We start from the raw sequence: 22511 nt of genomic DNA on the forward strand, positions 1-22511 counted from the left end.
TGTTAATGGTGCTGAAATAGCCACTGTCAAATGGTGCGGTTGGACTCGACTTGGATTTGAGTCGGATCAGTAGTGGACTCGGCTCAAAATCTTTTATTAATGACTTGGACTTGACTTGGACTTAAACACTGGGGACTCGAGACTGGACTAGGACTCGAGGTTTAGTGACTCGACTACAAGACTGATATATGGTATTCATACTGTAATTATCAACTTTATGAAATTAGAATGAGATTTCATAAGGGAGCAACAAACATGGAAAGTGAAGCCAATGTTTTTGTAGCAGAACAGCATGAATACCAGAATCTTGCTACTACACACTTTGGTAAATAAATTTAAGCCATCGAGCCCAGCCACAAGCAGTTGTTTATGCTGTATATCAGTAATTCAATTAGTGATTTTACATAAAGCAAAGTTGATGAATCAAAAGGCAAAATGAAGCTCCTCACTGCAGTTATTCAGATAAAGCAAAGTTGGTAATTAAATTCTATGATATAGCATGCTGACACTGCTTAAAGCTCAGTGTCCTTGACTTAATGAACCACGTTTCATTGTAGCACAAATGACACACAACAATGATCTATATCATCAGAGAATAATGAATTGTTTCTGTAATCCGCTTACTTTAGACCGGGTGAGTCACAGGCTTCAAAGTTTTACTAGATTTGCCAATTATTTCTTTTATACCTATTTCCTCGGACTGTAAAACAATAATTTCAGCTCATTACTGTTCTTTGATTCTGGCTTATTGACGGTAGTATATTACTTTGTGATTCATATAAACTGTGCCCTTTTTTTTTTCCTGTGAGTAGCTGTGAACATCTGCAGGTCTCAGAGTGCTTTATAGTTCAGTAAGGCAAAAGACTACAAACAAAAATTCTGATTTTCGATATGCTCCTAGGCTCTTAATGTGAGCATATCTAATTAGCTTTTTGCAGCATTGTGATTCGATTTTGGCCCATCCCTCTTGGTAAATCATCTCCATTTCCTCAAGGTTAAGAGGGTCGCTCTGATACATTCACCATTTCAAAATCATCTGTCCAATTTCAATGGCATTCATGTCAGGACATTGTGTACATACAAGTCCCTCTTGAGTTATTTTCAGTGGAAGTAGGTTGTCGTCTTTTTGAAACATCCATTCATCAAATTCAAAAGATATCTCATCTCATTCATCTCGTTTCCCCCACAGTCCAAAGACATGCAGGTTAGGTTAACTGGTGACTTAAAAGACATGATGTGTGTAAATTTGAAGTGGACGTATTGCGCTGGATACCGTATATGATAAATAACAAAAGCAAAAGTGTTTAATATCTTTTCCATCCACTGTATTCACGATTGCATTTATTTTTTATGTGGCACATCCACCATAGAAGTGGTTACTTCTGAAATGAGAAAATATTAGAACCAGTGCCAGAGTGCTCTCATAGACAATTAATCAACATCTTGTGAGCAGTCAGAATTGAACATTCAACAGTGCTGTGATATAAAATTGTATATTTAATGATCCATCGCTACATTTACTTGTTTAAATACTTTGTAAAAGCACTTGTAAATTTCTCATAGGGTTAATGACACTCCAAACAAACAAACAAGCAAAAAAAAAAAATCTGGGAAATAATCCGGGTGAAGTGAATATCAGAAGGTGGTGAGTATCATATAATCAGGAACATAAAATCAGGCTGATTTGCCACTTTACTGTTGTGGTTTTCAGGAAGGCAGCTCTCATTATCTTAAAACTCAATTTGGAGCACAGCCTGCTCAGCATGTATGCAGATCCTAGGCTATTAAAAACTAATGAAGGTTTTGAAGTCTATTCTAAAAGCCAACATTTTATTGAGTGAAAAGAAACATGCTTTTGTCTCCTCAAAGTTCAAATAAGGTTCAGACTTTGAATCAAAGCAATGCCACACACAGAATAAACACCATTTATCCAAGACAGACACAATATACAAGTGTACCCTTTATATATACATATATAAAAGCACTGATATAATATATTGCCAGCCAATTTATTAGGAACACCATACTAATACTGACTGGGCAGCCTCAGTTCTTCACAGCATGGATTCCACAAGGTGTTCGAAACATTCCTTTGAGATTTGACATCCATGATGACATAATTGCACGACAAATGATTCTAGATCTGGTGACTGGGGAGGCCACATGATTAGACTGGTAGGCCGTTGCATTCAAACAATGCTATTCAGAGTTCCAATGTGTGTGCGAAAAAAAAAAAAAACATTCCCCACACCATTACAACGACCACAAGTTGGCCTAGTGGTTAGCGTGTCTGTCTCTTGACCAGGAGATCATGAGCTCTACTTGTGGTTGGGTCATACCAAAGACCATCATAAAAATGGTACCTACTACCATCTGACAAGGTATGCCGCAATACAGATGCGAGTGGGGAAGTCAAACTCTCACAGTTACCAGAGGACCCACCCCCTCAATGTAACCCTAGCTGGATAGGCCAAGGGCTATTGAAACGGAGATATGCTGCAGTTAGGGGTCAGGTGCCTTGCTCAAGGGCACTTCAGCCTAAGGCCACCCCATAAACTACAGTGGTGCTTGAAAGTTTGTGAACCCTTTAGAATTTTCTACATTTCTGCATAAATATGACCTAAAACATCATCAAATTTTCACACAAGTCCTAAAAGTAAATAAAGAGAACCCAGTTAAACAAATGAGACAAAAATATTATACTTGGTCATTTATTTATTGAGTAAAATGATCCAATATTACATATCTGTGAGTGGCAAATGTATGTGAACCTCTAGGATTAGCAGTTAATTTGAAGGTGAAATTAGAGTCAGGTGTTTTCAATCAATAGGATGACAATCAGGTGTGAGTGAGCACCCTGTTTTATTTAAAGAACAGGGATCTATCAAAGTCTGATCTTCACAACACATGTTTGTGGAAGTGCATCATGGCACAAACAAAGGAGATTTCTGAGGACCTCAGAAAAGGCATTGTTGATGCTCATCAGGCTGGAAAAGGTTACAAAACCATCTCTAAAGAGTTTGGACTCCACCAATCCACAGTCAGACAGACTGTGTACAAATGATGGAAATTCAAGACTATTGTTACCCTCCCTAGGAGTGGTTGACCAACAAAGATCACTCCAAGAGCAAGGCGTGTAATAATCGGCGAAGTCACAAAGGACCCCCAGGGTAACTTCTAAGCAACTGAAGGCCTCTCTCACATTGGCTAATGTTAATGTTCATGAGTCCACCATCAGGAGAACACTGAACAACAATGGTGTGCACGGCAGGGTTGCAAGGAGAAAGCCACTGCTCTCCAAAAATAACATTGCTGCTCGTCTGCAGTTTGCTAAAGATCACGTGGACAAGCCAGAAGGCTATTGGAAAAATGTTTTATGGACAGATGAGATCAAAATAGAACTTTTTGGTTTAAATGAGAAGCATTATGTTTGGAGAAAGGAAAACACTGCATTTCAGCATAAGAACCTTATCCTATCTGTGACACATGATGGTGGTAGTATCATGGTTTGGGCCTATTTTGCTGCATCTGGGCCAGGACGGCTTGCCATCATTAATGGAACAATGAATTCTGAATTATACCAGCAAATTCTAAAGGAAAATGTCAGAACATCTGTCGATGAACGGTCATGCAGCAAGACAATGACCCTAAGCACACAAGTCATTCTACCAAAGAATGGTTAAAGAAGAATAAAGTTAATGTTTTGGAATGGCCAAGTCAAAGTCCTGACCTTAATCCAATCGAAATGTTGTGGAAGGACCTGAAGCGAGCAGTTCATGTGAGGAAACCCACCAACATCCCAGAGTTGAAGCTGTTCTGTACAGAGGAATGGGCTAAAATTCCTCCAAGCCAGTGTGTAGGACTGATCAACAGTTACCAGAAACAGTTGCAGTTATTGCTGCACAAGGGGGGTCACACCAGATACTGAAAGCAAAGGTTCACATACTTTTGCCACTCACAGATATGTAATATTGGCTCACTTTCCTCAATAAATAAATGACCAAGTATAATATTTTTGTCTTTTTTGTTTAACTGGGTTATCTTTATCTACTTTTAGGACTTGTGTGAAAATCTGATGATGTTTTGGGTCATATTTATGCAGAATTATAGAAAATTCTAAAGGGTTCACAAACTTTCAAGCACCACTGTAAGTTTTTGAACTATGGGGGAAGGAAACCTGTGTAGATACGGGGAGAACATGCAAAGTCCACACAGTAAGGCCACTGGGCCCGAACCCAGAATCTTCTTGCTGTGAGGCAACAATGCTAACCACTACACCACCAGCCACCCTTGTATAAGCCTGTGCTCAGTCCTGTGCTCTTTTGCTGTTGTAGCTCAAGGTTTGCGGTGTTATGTATTCTGTGATGGTTTTTCTACTCACCACGGTTGTCAAGAGTGGTTTTTTGAGTTACCATAGACTTCCTATTAGCTTAAACCAATCTGGCCATTCGATTCTGACAAACCTTATCAGCATGGCATTTCTTCCTTCCCTGGATGGGTTTTGTTTTTCACAGCATTGTGAGTAAATTCTATAAATTGTTGTGCGTGGAAATCGTAGGATATCAGCAGTTTCTGAAATATTTAAAATAATCTGGCCTGAGTTTCCCAAAAGCATTGCAGCAAAATGATCATCATTATATGGTTGAGCAAGCATCACAACGAATGCTCTCGTTCATAGTTAAGATACTCTTAGCGTTAAGAGGCTTTTGGGAAACCCAGCCCTGTCTGGCACCAACAACTAAGCCATGGCTAATGTAACCGAGTCACGTTCTGATGTTTGATGTGAATATTAACTGAATCTCTTGAATTGTATCTGCATGATTTTGTGTATCGTGCTACTGCCATATGATTGGCTGATTGGACAATTGCATTAATGTGCAGACCAGTGAGGGTAGGTATAGGTTTATGATTTTGTGTGTGTGTGTGTGTGTGTGTGTGTGTGTGGTTATTTTTCGGAATATACTAAAATTGCAACTTTGCAACTGAAAGTGAGCTGCTCTTCAAGCATAGCCTGAGGATGTAAAAGGAACTCTCCTTCTCAACTCGACTGCAATAACCTCTGCTCCACAGGAAGAAAAATGCAGCCATTGGAGTTAAGCGGATATAGATTCAGCTACTGAAGTGAATACTCATTACAGTTGAATGAAAGTGGTGACTAAATCTTGTGAAAGTGAAGCTTTTCTCTGAGCATCATTTATTTCTTTTCACTCAAGATATCCCCCTTTTTTTGCCTTTTCCTTCAGCACCTGTGTGCCAGTGGCAGACACATTACACTGGTCCAGGCACACAACATTAAATTACATATCTTTTGAAATAGCCTATGAGTAGCTGATCGATACAAAGATGATGTAACTTTCCAATAGTCCTGTGTGACCCCTGCGACAGTACAGAGCAACGGTCATGAATCACCTCCTGCCATCTGGGTCCAGAGAGAAAAGTACTGTATTTCATCTGCTCTGTAACCATTTCATTATAAATCTCAGCAGGAAAAGAACCCTCCAGAGTCAGGCTGTTTATTGTCAGTCTCTGGCAGCAGTTGCTGCTTTATGCTGATCTCAGAACAGCCTCTTTATGAGTTCTTGAAATAGTTAAAGCTCAAGTTAAAGTAAGGTTTTAGGACACCATAAATGTTGTAGCCAGAACATTTCAGGTTGTGGTTTCTCCTGAACAGAGGAAAATGAAAATTGTTGCAATAAATTGCAGTTGATGGTGCAGAGCTTTCAGCATGAACATTTAAAAGAATCAAAAGCTCTTATATCAAGGCCCCTATTTAAGCTGTGCATCTGATTGCCAGCACTGAAGCAAGACATTTTGATTAAGTCTGAATGAGAGATGCCTTATCTTATCCACAAATTAGGCTATCTTAGGCAGGGACTTGATTATTTAGGCCTTGCACAGAATATATTTGAAGTGGCAAGTGGAGAAAAAAGAGTTGTTAAAATTTTCAGAAGTTTGAATTGGCACATCTCAACAGAACACAGATTTCACATTAGTACTAGATTGAATTATTTAATGATGTTCGCCCCACATCAAGCTACTTGAGCACTTGCCAAGACTGGATGAGAGAAGTCCAATGTTGAAACTGTTCAGTGTTGTAAGAGGGTTCATTGTTTGGTCTCACAGATGTGAAGACCCCTTTAAATGTAAAATAATCCCTATGGACACTGTCAGTCCAGATTTTACAAACATATTTCAATTATTTGAGTAAGGAAGATTATTTATGGACCTAATATATCTAAAAGCTAGGCCACACCAATTTAATTAGTTGGTTCTTGGATTTTTTCAGGAAAAATATGAAGTGAGCGGGCGAAATAAAAATAAAATTTAAAAAATGCTCTGATGGTAAAATTAGCCGTGTAAATAGACCTAACAATACAGGCAAACCAATAAACAGAATTTCAACATACCTGTCAAAGATTTTACGCTTCTGTTTGCTGAATATCCTAACAATCACAAACACAGGCTTTGTAGGACTCCCCTCCACAGGCATGTTTCTTCCACAAGTCTTTATCTAAAGTGAAAGGGGCGATTTGATTGGTTTTCGGCATCACGTGACCTCACGTCACGTGACCTTTTCTGTTGGCGGGAGTTTGATTTTGATTTTTGTTTTCATTTTGCATTTTTTTCAAGCAGCGATTCCGAGAACCAACTAATTAAATTGGTGTGGCTCTACAGAGTAAATATAATACATTTGAGTCTGGTAAATTGTGATGTCAACCAAAGGTTTATATATATACAAGTTTTCCACAAAATCGAGTCGTACATGAGCTGATAGCCAACGAGGAGCGTAGCACTGAATAGGCTGTAAACCAGGTATGACAAGATTGAGCAGAATAACTGTTTTATTCTATCCATACTTACTGGATTTTGAGAAACAGAGCATTTTATTTTTTGCAAATTTGATAAATTAAAAACTTTATACAGAATGTCCAACAAAATAATTTCCACTTAGAATGTAAACAAACCGGCAACATTACAGTAGCAATTTGTGAAAAATGCTATAATAATAATTCTTGAAAAATAAAAAAAGACACATTCTTACCATGAAATTCTTTCATTCCATATTTTGTTGCTTTTTTTGTTGTAAATTTGGGGGTTTTGTTTTCGAGTAGCGTTTGTGTTTCATCCTTGGGTGGTTGAGCAACACGCTCAGCCATTTTGCTTTTCTTCTTTAGGGTTTTTTTCTGGCGGTTGGCAAACCAGCTTAAAGTTGCATTACCGCCACTGACTGGGCTGGAGTGTGGAACAGGAGATATTGGGGGGAAAAAATCTATATTCTTTTAGCTATTTCTGTTTCTTTTAAATACTTGATAACAAATCTATACGGTATGTCTGACTTGATGTGTGCCGCCATTTTGTTTTTCTCTACTCACAGTATATGAGCTGATAGCCTAGTAGTAGAATAGCCAATCAGAGTGCGAGATTGCTTGTATCCAGTGATTGTGTGTGTGTATGTATATATGTGTGTGTGTGTGTGTGTGTGTGTGTGTGTGTGTATACAGTATGACCTAAGATTCACTTTAAAGGTAGACTCCCTTTCAGATTTTTCAAGTGTAGGTCATAAAAAGAATTTTCCCTGACACCCAATTACTTTTGTTTAGTGGACTGAAATCTACTGAATTCGAATCACAGACTTCCAATTGTATTAGTTGTTGGGGTTTTTTTCCCCTCACAGAACAATTAATGCGTTTAGGGCCACGTGGCCCTAAATTCTCCGCTATTTTTTCCTGCTTCACCATGACCTAGTTCAAGATACTACGTCATGCATCACGTGGTGGGCTTTCCCCATTCGCGCAAGGCATTGTGGGATACAAATTTGAAAGAGGAGAGAAAAATGGAGGACATGAGTGTGTGAATGAAACGTCAAAGACTGACTACAGTAACGGAAAGCGAGAAGAAAAGACGTTATATTGTGAAGGAAACGAAACGCAGGACCAAACTAATAAATATCGGCGGTCAGCGAGCAGCTCGGTGTGATCAGCTGTTTGTTTAGTGACAGAATGATGTAACTGTCAGTGCACGGTCAAGGTAAACCTGTAGATGGCAGTAATGCAATACTGTGGATGCCAGCTGCCGTAAAACCCAAAAGAAGGAGAAGAAGAAGGTAAACCTGTGCATGCGCACACAGACTTCCTCTGTCTGCTTGACTGCATGAAGCGAGCAATTTCATGCACATTATTTGCTAGGGAATCCCTTCAAATTAAATAACTTCCCAGCCACAGAATGGCCTGAAATTTTGTGAGATATTACAGAAATAAACATATATCACAATGACCAAATTTCAGAGCAAACTAAATTTCACCAATTTTATGAAATCGAAAGGCCGTCTAGCTTTAAGGACTACGGCTGTAAGAGACAGAGTTGATGGGAGATGGGGCTGGTCAGTAGAAAAATGACTGAATAATTAAAAGGCACCTTGGCTAAAAAATGTATTCAATACAGTTTCAAAAGAATCCTGAACCAAGCAAACTTCAGGGGTTGCACAGGTTTTTGTTGTTGTTTAAATTATCCTTAATGGGAATAAAACAAAAATTGCAAAGGTACATGCTAACAATTTTTAATTGAATGAGGCAGCATATTCTCATAAAACGAACTGTGCAAAGCCTGTGAGCTGTTCGCTCAATGCAGCTCATTCTCCAAGACTAAGTTGTCCGTTGTGGTTAAAGTTGATCCACCATGCTTGTTTTTAGCTAATTTTCTCCCTTCCAACTATTTTGTTATTCCAGATCTTTTATGGTTGAGCCCAGCTGTGTGCTGGACTGCCAAGTAGCAGGTTGTAGAAAACTAAATGGAATAAAAAGCCTACAGGCTGCACATTACAGTACACTGCTGATCACTGCATTGTTTAATCCCACAACAGGAATGCAAGGCACAAAAGCATTATTTTTTCAACTGGTGTGTGTTACATCAAGCAAAAACCCCTAACTGGGGAAGCCTTAATGGATATATGAAGAATTGTCGAATAGAAAGATTACTTTTCAAAAAAGACTTCACACAGAAGCTCTTTAGAAAGTTATACTTAGGGGGGGAAAGTTTTAATTCAGAATTTCTATGTCTCTCTTGGGGAGCCCTGTAAGATTCTGTGTAGATCTCTACAACAGAGGGTTTCCTATTGATAAAAGGTTCTAAGCAGAACCCTTTTAGAAAACTAGAATGTTCAATTATCCAAAGAACCCTTTTAAGGATAATGTTTCTTTTGCTTTTGTGCCTCAAACAATCATAGAATCTACATGTAATTTACACATGTGCCCCTGTATTGAGAAGAAAGCCAGATAACAGAAAGAAGAAGCAGAGAAAAAAAAAAACAGCCTCACCACGGCTTGTCTCCCTGGGAAAACCTGTCAAGGTTTTACAAAATCTTGACCAAAGGTTCTATATAAATCAAACCACTTTAGAAATCTAGAATGATTAACCATCCAAAGAACCACAGTGGAATTATTTCATAAAACCATTAACAGTCTGAAGAAACAAACAGTATATGGATATATTTTCCCCTAAAATTATGACGTACTGTATATCATTAAATTTTGAGTAGGCACATCCCTAAGAGTCTCATATACCTCTAATCCACAAGTCACCTCAGATTTGTGCGAGGAAAAAATAAAAACTTGACCCTTCTGAAACGGTGAACTGAAACTGTTTCTACACATCTCAGTGGTAAACACTGTGAACACTTTTGAGCGTGTAAATTGTGCAGGCAAGGAAAGTCGTGAGGTGGTAAAATGCCTTGACCTTAGTAAACAAGGTCAAATGCTGTATTGAGGCTGATTTTGCAAACCTTGCGCATGTTTGGTCATCCTGAGTTATCTTTATGTGGCTGGAATTTCGAAAACTACCTCTGTCATCTGTTTTGAGGACACAGAGACCAGAGTCTAGGGCACACAATCTATACATGATTGAACGTTTCAAAAGGACAGAGGGAACATTTTTTTGTGTAAATCCATGTACTTTTTTCTCTTTATGGATAGCAATATATGTGAAGGTAATGCCAAGTAATACAAGCTGAGAGGAGCATGTTCCTTGAAGCAGTACACATACCAGTAACTATTGAATCACAAAGAATAGTCTAAAAAACATATACTGTTAAAGGTTTTATATACACTGCCTGGCCAAAAAAGAAAGTAACACACTAATATTTCACTGGACCGCCTTTAGCTTTGATTATGGTACACATTCAGTGTGGCATTATTTCAAAAACCTCATGCAACATCACAAGATTTACTTACAACTACATCCAAGATGCATTAATTTTATTTATTTATTTATTTATTTTTTCTGAGAGACTTGAACCACTCTGTAAAGTCTTTTCCAGCACATCCCAAAGATTCTCAATGGGGTTAAGGTCAGGACTCTATGGTGGCCAATTCATGTATGAAAATGATTCCTCATGCTCCCTGAGCCACTTTTTCCCAATCTGAGCCCTAATTTTACACCATCAGGTAAGAAAAAAATTCAGTGATGGTATAACCTGGTCATTCAGTACATTCAGGTAATCAGCTGACTTCATTTTATTGGCACATAACGTTGCTGAGCCTTGACCTGACCAACTGAAACAACCACAGATCATAACATTGCCTCCAGAGGCTTGTACAATGGCCACGATGCATTATGGGTGCATCGCTTCATGAGCTTCCCTTCTCACCCTGATGTGCACATTGCTCTGGAATAGGGGTAAATCTGGACTCATCACACCACATGATCGCTGTGTCCGAAATCACTCACTACTCATTATATAGTGGACGACATAGTGACTTTGCCATTTTGTAGTGCTGAATGTATCATCAGAATTATTACACCCTATATAGTGGACTCATAGTATCCCATAATGCATCGTGAAAAGTAGTGTACAACCGATGGTCACTAACCAAGCAATATATACCATCATGCATTGTGGTCGCGCTGAAAGAAATCAAATCAAAAGCCTCAAATTTGATTTAATAAAAGGTAGCAGCCAAAAAGAAGAAAGTATTCAGCCTTGATTTAAAAGAACTGAAAGATTGATTAATGTGGGAAATACGCTCAGTATAATATGGATTTATCACAAAAATACATGCATGTATTTATTATTCTGAAAACCCACCAGCCAACTGATCTGGCATGTTTTAATTGTGCGACAGTAATGACGTAAATAACGGCACGGCGGAGTATAGATGGTTTTCACTGACGTCACGGCATTCCGGGGAACGCCCTCCAGCCGCCATCTTGTGGGGCTAACAAAACGGACCATCGCCACTACCGGCTACGTTATCTCGGACGAATTTATGAAGTTATATAGTCAGTTTTCTTAAATAAAGATCAATGTCGGCAAAATCAAGCAAACGGAAGTATATGGATACATTGGACAACATCTCACGACAACGGTATGCAGCCAAACTGGCCTTGATTGGAGGAATTGACCCCTACGAAGTTGACAAAGATGCATTTTCAAGTGACTATGCAGGGCTGCCATCCATATCGTACCCTGATATTGTGAACTATTTCGTGAATAGTAAAAGTGCCTACACACTTGACGACCTCAAAGCATACAAGTCGCTGGAGTCATACAATTATTTTGTCTGTGGCTGGGTCCGTGAAGTCCACCATATAAAAACAAGTGACAGTCGTGTCCTAATTACAGCCAAGGTATGTAAACATTGGAATTTTAGAGCTCTCAACACTGCATATAAATATGTGTGTGTGTATAATATCGAGTTGATTTAAGACAAATTTTACATCCATTAGTGGTATTACAGTACCATGTCAATTTCAGTTAGGCATCCTCCAGAGATTGTTTACACGATGTTTTGGTTTCCAAAAACAAACTTAAACACAATTGATTGTTTATTTAAACAACTTACCACTTATAAAATGATCGGAGCAGACTTTGCTGTGTTTGGAAGGCTGATAATCCTTGCAGTTGATTCTTGCAAGCCATAGAGTTCTTCTTTGTATGCTGAGTTTCTTTGTTTGCTCGCCTTCGTGCTCCCGTACAGTGGGAATTCCATAAAAGCTCCGCTTGACGTCATCATCTGACCTGTTACGACAGCTGTGAATACAACAGGTGTGCACCATTGCTAGCTTTAAATAGCCTGCTTGGGTTCTTTTGAAGACTTTGTACTCGCGCGTTACAATGTGTGCTCAGTGACCCGTACGGTAAGCTTGACCCGCAAGATGGCCGCCACTAGGGAATCCCCGACTCTGTGACGTCATGTGAAAACTATCTATTGTCTGAAAGTTTTTTTTTTTTTTAACCAATGAGCTCACTATATAGTCCTTTATATAGAAATCCCTAGCTAGTGAGTAGGGAGTAGTGAACGAGTGAGTGATTTCGGACACCGTTGATTTTTTTTTCTCATTAGTCTAGAGTCAAATCTTTATGCTCCCTATCAAAATGAAACCTTTTCTTCTGATTAGTCTCACTGACAAGTGGTTTTCTTACGGTCACACAGCTATTTAGTCCCAATCCTCTGAGTTCTTGTTGCATAATGAGTGTGGAAATGCTCTTACTTTCACAATTTTACTCACAGCCGTGAGTTCTACTGTCTATTTTTTTTTTTATGATTCGAGTTCACCAAGCATTGAAATGATCTCCGATAATGGTCAGTAAAATAAATAAATAAATAAATCTTTGACCACATTTCTTCCACGAAGTTGACAGTGCATCACTATCCTTCCAGGTTTTAGTAATGTGTTGGACAGTTCTTCACTAAATCTCCTTAGTTGTTTTCTTTGCTTGATGCAGGCCAATAATTTTACCCTTCTGAAACACAGCAAGATCTTTTCCCTTACCACAGGATACAGCTACCAACATGGTTGTTTAAGAAAGGAGAAACTACTCACTGCATCAGTTAAGGTTAAAAGAATTAGTGCCAGCTGAAACATATTGATCACTGCAAGAATTATCCAATCAAAAGCTCTGAACAATTTTTTCCCAATTTTTTTCTTCTGTTTTTTTTTCCTTTACCGGGCAGTGTAGAATCCCACAACAGAGTAATGTTTCAGTAGTTTGTTAAATTATAAAATAAACTCATTTTTAAAAAAAATACACTCATATTAGTTCATCATATGAGAAGCACATCTGGATCAACACAATTTGCTTAGCCTGGCAGACCCAATGTGTAGTAAAACATCAAATGTTCCTGTGACTCAATTCTGAAAAATAAAAGTTACAAAAAATCAGTTTTCGACCAAATTTGAGTTTGAATATATCCATCCATTATTCATAACCGCTTATCCTGTGCAGGGTAGCAGGCAAGCTGGAGCCTATCCCATCTGACTACGGGCGAAAGGCGGGGTACACCCTGGACAAGTCATCAGGTCATCACAGGGCTGACACATAGAGAAACAACCATTCACACTCACATTCACACCTACGGTCAATTTAGAGTCACCAGTTAACCTAACCTGCATGTCTTTGGACTGTGGGGGAAACCGGGGCACCCGGAGAAAACCCACACAGACACGGGGAGAACATGCAAACTCCACACAGAAAGGCCCCCGTTGGCCACTGGGCTAAAACCCAGAATCTTCTTGCTGTGAGGTGACAGTGCTAACCACTACACCACCGTGCTGCCCCGTTTGGATATATGCATCTCTAATTTATAAAGATATTAATACATTTTACCAAACTGACACATGAATGTTTTTTTTTTTTATTTTGACAACTTTCTAAACTTGGTGTCTTCCAGCAAAGATCATCTTGTTTAAGGAGCCAGTTTAAAATTTGGCATCAATGATGTTTTTCCATAAGTAAATTAGGTTATAATGTCAGTAGTCAGGATGACTTTCAATAGAACTGGAATGAAATATTTGAATGCAGTTTTTTCCCTTTTCACTATTAGGGATAACCACACTTTGACCCATTGACACCAGATGCTGCGTCGCGCAACATTGCCCCAAATGCTGGTTGCTGCATAACGCAGCATTGTTGATTTGTCATTATTTTCAAGACCCATGCCAGATTTGTTTTTTTTGATAAAAATGTTAGTGTTAATGCTGAATGAGCATGATCCAATAAAAGCAGAGAATTTTATCTTTTAAATGCAACTTATTTCATGTCTTTATGTGCTTCAGAGGCTGAGATATTGAATTTTTCATAGGCATTTTCAATTAATTATTTTTATTTCAGAAAACCCTCAGGCAGATGGGGACTTTTTCTAAAAACTGGCTTAGGCATTTGCAGACGTTTTTTTGCAGGCGTTTCAGGCGTCAATGGGTTAAAATGTGAGAATTTCACTTCTGGCTGAGGTATGTACAAAAGAGAAACAATTATGTAATCACAGAAAATGTCAAAATTTCACAGGCCACTACAGAAATATGACATGTTGCTATTTGACCACATAACCATTTGTATATTACATTTATAAGCATCCATTTCTGGTATGTATTTGCAGTGTATTGTCAGTCAGGCAACACCATAAAAAAAACATAGAAAAGAGTCCATCAATTTTGTCATTTGGAACATTTCTTAAAATGGCTGACATTTTTGGAAGAACACTAATGAGACTATTGCTGTGTTTGGATTGTCCACTTGTCTGCTCACTCACTCACTCTACAGTCTTTGCAACATAGAACACTCACTAGGCGATAAGGGCAGACAGCTGTTGATATATTTCAGACACCAGCGGGATATCACTTTGCTACATAATTATGTGCTATTATGATATTCATAATTATCTCTTTCAGATAAAGAAATTAATTAGTTATAGACATTTAGCACACACTCTTTTCCAGAGCAATATACTCAGCAGCCAGGGGTTAGGTACTTTGCTCAAGAGCACTTCAGCCATTCCTGCTGGTCCAGGGAATCAAACCAGCAAACTTTTGGTCCCAAAGCTGCTTCTCTAACCATTAGGCCATGGCTCCCTCTTGAACAAATGCCACAACATGGACAACAGTGTTGCTATTTTTGGATGCGTACATGTTGTAATTGACATATCACTTCAAGTTTATTTGTATAGCGCTTTTAACAATAGGCATTGTCACAAAGCAGCTTTACAGAAATTTAAAGACTTTAAACATGAGCTAATTTTATCCCTAATATATCCCCAATGAGCAAGCCTGTGGCAATGATGGCAAGGAAAAACTTCCTCAGACGACACGAGGAAGAAACTTTGAGAGGAACCAGACTCAAAAGGGAACCCATCCTCATTCGGGTGATAACAGACAACGTGATTATAAATAACTCGCTTCTATAACTGTGTTCTATATAGTCACAAAGTACAGTGGTGCTTGAAAGTTTGTGAACCCTTTAGAATTTTCTATATTTCTGCATAAATATGACCTAAAACATTATCAGATTTTCACACAAGTCCTAAAGGTAGATAAAGAGAACCCAGTTAAACAAATGAGACAAAAATATTATACTTGGTCATTTATTTATTGAGGAAAATGATCCAATATTACATATCTGTGAGTGGCAAGAGTATGTGAACCTCTAGGATTAGCAGTTAATTTGAAGGTGAAATTAGAGTCAGGTGTTTTCAGTCAATGGGATGACAATCAGGTGTGAGTGGGCACCCTGTTTTATTTAAAGAACAGGGATCTATCAAAGTCTGATCTTCACAGCACATGTTTATGGAAGTGTATCATGGCACAAACAAAGGAGATTTCTGAGGACCTCAGAAAAAGCGTTGTTGATGCTCATCAGGCTGGGAAAGGTTACAAAACCATCTCTAAAGAGTTTGGACTCCACCAATCCACAGTCAGACAGATTGTGTCCAAATGGAGGAAATTCAAGACCATTGTTACCCTCCCAGGAGTGGTCAACCAAAAAAGATCACTCCAAGAGAAAGGCGTGTAATAGTCAGTGAGGTCACAAAGGACCCCAGGGTAACTTCTAAGCAACTGAAGGCCTCTCTCACATTGGCTAATGTTAATGTTCATGAGTCCATCATCAGGAGAAGACTGAACAACAATGGTATGCATGACAGGGTTGCAAGGAGAAAGCCACTGCTTTCCAAAAAGAACATTGCTGCTCATCTGCAGTTTGCTAAAGATCACGTGGACAAGCCAGAAGGCTATTGGAAAAATGTTTTGTGGACGGATGAGACCAAAATAGAACATTTTGGTTTAAATGAGAAGCGTTATGTTTGGAGAAAGGAAAACACTGCATTCCAGCATAAGAACCTTATCCCATCTGTGAAACATGGTGGTGGTAGTATCATGGTTTGGGCCTATTTTGCTGCATCTGGGCCAGGACAGCTTGCCATCATGAATGGAACAATGAATTCTGAATTATACCAGCGAATTCTAAAGGAAAATGTCAGGACATCTGTCCATGAACTGAATCTCAAGAGAAGGTGGGTCATGCAGCAAGACAACGACCCAAAGCACACAAGTCGTTCTACCAAAGAATGGTTAAAGAAGAATAAAGTTAATGTTTTGGAATGGCCAAGTCAAAATCCTGACCTTAATCCAATGGAAATGTTGTGGAAGGACCTGAAGCAAGCAGTGCATGTGAGGAAACCCACCAACATCCCAGAGTTGAAGCTGTTCTGTATGGAGGAATGGGCTAAAATTCCTCCAAGCCGGTGTGCAGGACTGATCAACAGTTACCGGAAACATTTAGTTGCAGTTATTGCTGCACAAGGGGGTCACACCAGATACTGAAAGCAAAGGTTCACATACTTTTGCCACTCACAGATATGTAATATTGGATAATTTTCCTCAATAAATAAATGACCAAGTATAATATTTTTGTCTAATTTGTTTAACTGGGTTCTCTTTATCTACTTTTAGGACTTGTGTGAAAATCTGATGATGTTTTAGGTCATATTTATGCAGAAATATAGAAAATTCTAAAGGGTTCACAAACTTTCAAGCACCACTGTATAACAGTGAAACCAGAAAATTCATTATAGTTTTAACATGAAGTCTGTTTTGTTGAAGTTTCATTGATGGAAACTTGAGTGCAAAACTGTTCATGACAACTGCAGTCCTAGAGTTAGTAAGTCAACTGTAGTCTTCAGACATAAATGTATTACTGTAAGTGTCCAGAGCATCTTCCAAGTGCGACTTTCGACTGTCCATATGGGGCCGTCCTATACAGGAGCAATGTGATGAGACTCTAGCCAGATGTAGGGCGTCAGGATGGATCAGGCAGGTCTGAGGAGCAGAAGAGGTCAGCATCTCGATCTCAGGATCGATATGTAACTCAGAGGGACAGACAGAGTGAAGGGGGGGTGGGGGCCTTCACAATGTTGAAATAAAATTCTACAACTCACATGACAGGCTGCAATGCATGACAGTCTCAGTCAACTGATATAGGGTACAGCTTCTGTATACTACATTTTGGTGTGCTTAGTGAATGAAATTTACAGTTGAGAATTTGAACAGCACTACAAATATACATATATAGACTGATTCACTATATACTGGGTGAGTAGATGTTCCAAATGCAGCATATGACTCAAATGATGTGATAAACTCTAAGGCTGTAAGGGCAACATTGATGACATTTTAACAGTCTATGTTAAAGTGTCTAGGGCATTTAAACTTGGTGGAGCCCATCCCTCTCCAAGCTTGATTAATGGACAATTTAGAGTAGACAGTTAGCATAACTGCATATCTTTGAACTGTGGGGGAAACTGGAGCACTCAGAGGAAACCCACACAGACATGGGGAGAACATGCAAACTCCACACAGAAAGGCCCTCATCAGCCTTGAGGTTCAAACCCAGACCCTTCTTGCTCTGAGGTGACAGTGCTAACCACTGCACCACCATGCGGCCCTATATCTCGTCTCATCTCATTATCTCTAGCCACTTTATCCTGTTCTACAGGGTCGCAGGCAAGCTGGAGCCTATCCCAGCTGACTACGGGCGAAAGGCGGGGTACACCCTGGACAAGTCGGCAGGTCATCACAGGGCTGACACATAGACACAGACAACCATTCACACTCACATTCAAACCTACGGTCAATTTAGAGTCACCAGTTAACCTAACCTGCATGTCTTTGGACTGTGGGGGAAACCGGAGCACCCGGAGAAAACCCACACGGACACTGGAAGAACATGCAAACTCCACACAGAAAGGCCCTCGCCGGCCACAGGGCTCGAACCCGGACCTTCTTGCTGTGAGGCGACAGCGCTAACCACTACACCACCGTGTTGCCCTGCTGCCCTATATACTATATGTTATATACTTGAGTATGGACTCAAATCAAATTAACATTAAGTTTAGTCAATTCGATAAAATAAATTCCTTCACTCAGCTGTAAACAGCTTGCACACAACATGCAGTTTTAACCAGGCTTGTAGTACTCAAGTCCCGGACTCGGACTCACATCCGACTCGTGCCCTAATTTTAAGGACTCGTGACTCGACTTGGACTTGATCAATGATGACTTGGACTTGGACTCGGACTCGTGTATTAATTACATTCAGACTCGTAAATTGGAGACGAGGACTCTGATTTTTTTCTTTATTTTTTGTAACATGCCATAATAATTTGGCATAAGATATTTATATCTACATTAATTTTTGTACTAATTTCGTGCAAGAGTGTCACATCTGCATGCCTTGGCACGTGCATCAGATAGACTCTGAGGCATGCTTCAGACAGCGTGCGCGCCAAGCGGACTCTCGTGTGCACCATAAACAACTCGCACCTGCACAGGGTTAAGGCTCAATCAGCGCGCCCATATAAAAATTGTGAAAACACACTTACTTTGCGAAGTATTGAACTGCGTTGCTGACACATTACTGAGCCTTATTTCCTTGTTTGGTTTCCTGAGCATCGATTTCCTGTTTCTCATCTTTGATTCTGCCGAATCTACGATAGCCTGTTTGTGCCTCGCTCGACCTATTGCCTGTTTCACCGTTTTACGATTTTGCCTGCCATTCTGGATTGTTTACCGTCTTCACTTGTATTAATAAACACACCTTCTGCACTTACGTCTGTCTCCTAACCATCTCTGACAGAATACTTCACACTCCCTGACAAAGAGAATGCACATTCACCTGTTCATGCATCATGTTCAGGAACAAACTAATGCTAATGGTGCTAAAACAGCCACTGTCAAATGGTGCGGTTGGAGTCTTGGACTTGACTCGGATCAATAGTGGACTCGACTCGACTTGAAATTTTTTTCAGTGATTTGGACTTGACTTGGGTTTAAACACTGGGGACTCAAGACTGGACTCAGACTCGAGGTTTAGTGACTTGACTACAACAATGGTTTTAACATCCAAAATGTCCACTTTAAAGTGTAATCCACTTGGAGGACAGGGCTATCTGCCTTCTTCCTTATACATGGACACACACACACACCCACGCCTGACTGGTGCCACTGTGATTCATATGGGAGAGAGAGCATGACCAATTTTCTTCCTTTGCTCCTTACCATGGCTGGTTCTTTAAAATTTTACCTCCTAATCTGACTCTGTGTTGTAGAAACATTCTCGCTTTGAATTTGTTGTCAGACATTTCACAAAACATGAACAACCAAAAACAAAATAAAACCAAACAGTGGAGGCTCTGATGGCTCTGACACCTCTACTAAAATGTCAAATGGTCAGCATTGCATTTGTTGATAGCGGAGTGCATTGTAGGAAATAACAACACCAACGGAGAGCTAATTATGAATTCTGGAGCACAGCAAAAGAGGCTAAATGTAACAAAAACATGTCTCGGTATTGTACAGTATATCTTTGCTGTCTTCCATTTCTCCTGAAATACTAGGAAGGATCGATTGTGCACAGTGCTATTTAGGGTGCCTTTGTTTTCATTGTAGAATAAACACCATGACAACACTGCATTATCATCATCAGCAGCATCATCTGGTTAGCTACAGCTGAGACAGCTTCAAAGAACGAGACTTGAACTCTGACATATGCAAAGTCACCAATGGATAATTAGCTCATCCATATTTCTCAGTACACCTGTGATTAGGAATTCTACGAAAATGTTTATGAGGCCTGGAAAATGTAGAGAATGATTTAATTTCATGCATGGTCCTCAACTGGTTAAAGACATGATCAGACTTAAATTTTGACAAGTAATTCACTGAGTCTTCTTTGTGCTCTCTCATTAATTTGCAGGTCAACTGACTATGGAACCACTTATGAGAAGCTTAATGAGAAAGTCGGGGTGAAAACCATACTTAGTTACTTGTACGTCAGCCCAAATAACAAGCGAAAGGTAAGTCTTGCTTATAATATCTTCAGTATGAATATTTTAGTGGATGATTATTTAAATGTGGTACGGACACTTTTGACCACTTTGTGTAGAAGAAAGCTGTCTCTCAGCTTCTATGTATGTTACTGTATGTTAGCTAACAACAAGAATAATAATTTTATACGAGTAGATAGAGAAACAGTATAGTCATTATCCCTGTCGCCCTTGCATCCACTTCTATCTCATAACATGATCACTACAATGAAAGAACTCATAAACACACCTCATAGAACACACAATGGAAGAAAGAACATTTCCATGCAGAGATTTGGTAGAATTCAAAGCAAAACACTCATACTTCATTCATATTGATAAGTCTGTAGTTTCCGTCTCGCAGGACCGCTGAGTTATGAACTGCGTGGAAAGAGAGTTGTAAATTTGCAGTGTTTTAATCAAAGGCGAGACAAGAGGGTTCAAATTTATGGCCCAGAGGCTCCTGCAGCTGATCGAATGACTGCACAAACCATTAGTCTTGCTCCTCCCTTGTCCTCTTATCCCTCCTCAAATCCCCTTTTCTCAGTCACAAAGGGCTTGTTTCCTCCTCATTAATTATAACCTTGTAATGAAGACAGAATGGGTCTCTGGCATTTACTGTAGGACCTGCATAGTATCGATGCCCCTCAAGCTGTCATTTTTAAACATTTACGGACTGATATACCAAGACTTATTATCATTACTGTAAGTTCTATAAGTGTACATATTAATGAATGACTGGTTATTATTTTATTTTATACAGTTACTTGTGTGCAAATTTTGAGTAAGTGTCTCAATCCCATGGTAAATAAATAGCTTTATAGCATAGAACTATGCTGCTTGTTTACCATCTCTTCAATCCTTCATATTTAATAATAATTTTTTACAGTTTTAATATATTATTGGTTGTAATAGTTAACTAGAACAAAGTGATGTTATCACAAAGAGGTTTTGAAATGAAGCCTATAAATCACAATAAGTAACCATAATGTATGTAATACATATGCATTTACTCATAGCTTAACAGTAGCAATAGTTTAGCAAATATTACAATATTTGTTTATTTAAATATTAAGTAGAGCGGCGGCTACAATTATCGACACCTTAACGATCTTTTGGCTGTTGCAAAAGTAGAAAAGGCTTTCAATATTTAAATTGTGCATGAATAATTACTCAAACTTCCACTGAAAAAAAAAAAAAGAGTTTATTCCCGATTACTTAGCGTATCAGATCACGTGACCGGTGTCCACAATTATCGACACCTTTGTCCACAGTTATCGACACTGTTCCACAATTATCGACACCCAGATGATTATTTATTTAAAAAATAATCGGTATGTTGTATTAAGTTAACAAAACATACTTTTTATTTAAAATTTGTTTTACATAGACTTATATTTAGTACAAAATATATTTTATATAAATATATCAATATCAGTGCTTATGTAAATGAGGAAGTAATTCTAATGTTTGGAAACAAATGAACTGATAATGTTTAACCTGTGTGAAAAAATCTTTTTGTTCCACTTTCTACCCACTTTCTAAGTGTTTTCATAAATCACATTTTGCTAATCGTTCGTTGTTGTTTGTATTAATTTCTAGTTTTGTAGTTTACCAATAAATGTCAACAGGGAATTGACCTTGTAACCACATGAAAATCCAGGTCAAAGGTCGCATGTCATTCCTCGAACCAAAATTTTATATTTTTACATCTAAAAATATAAAATGTCTACTCATATTGTAATATGTGGTAGATATTTACAACAAACTGCAAAAAAAAAAAAAAATCTGAATGAAATAGAAAAATCTGAATATTTCCAGCATGTAATTTTTTATATGCTAGGAATTTAATTCTGGTCTCATTCTATTTATTGCAATCGGATTCCAAATACTCTATAAACATTCCATTCTGTTATGAATCAGAAAAAAATTAATAAATCGCAGCACTTTTAAAGTACTTCAACTACTTCAACAATGTTACACAAAGATCGATCCATAACAGTTGTAAATGTCACTTAATTCCACAGGGTGTTGATAATGGTGGACACCGGTGAAAGTGATCACTATTATCGAAATATTACGTGACTTCTCAAACTCACATTTAGATACAAAATGGTGACTGTCAAATGACAAAGGAAGAAACAAAGTAGGTTTCGACAAGGATATCATGAAATATCGGTGAATTTGATCAGTAAAAACATGCCCATGATCTTTCCATCATGCTTACCTGCGATGATAACATCCGAGTTTTCCTCAAATTGCTGATCATACGAAAAAAAAAAAATTCCATCTCAGGTAACGAGCTGTGTCATCAGATGGCAAGATCATAGGGTGAGGGGGGGTCTTCCAGTTGATTAATTAACCAATAATAACTGTTGTAAG

General features: G+C 38.7%; 1 protein-coding gene across 2 annotated transcripts in view; it reads left to right on the plus strand.

Moving 5' to 3' along the window:
- LOC132866184 (VPS10 domain-containing receptor SorCS1) overlaps window positions 1-22511 on the plus strand; it is a 508739-nt gene that overhangs the window by 288377 nt on the left and 197851 nt on the right. For both annotated transcript variants that reach the window (XM_060898794.1, XM_060898795.1), the window contains exon 3: window positions 20021-20120. In XM_060898794.1, the coding sequence (XP_060754777.1) occupies window positions 20021-20120 (100 nt within the window). The remainder of the gene's footprint in view (window positions 1-20020; window positions 20121-22511) is intronic.

Source organism: Neoarius graeffei, chromosome 18 (genome assembly GCF_027579695.1).
Source record: "Neoarius graeffei isolate fNeoGra1 chromosome 18, fNeoGra1.pri, whole genome shotgun sequence".
In the NCBI taxonomy this organism is placed as follows: Eukaryota; Metazoa; Chordata; class Actinopteri; order Siluriformes; family Ariidae; genus Neoarius; species Neoarius graeffei.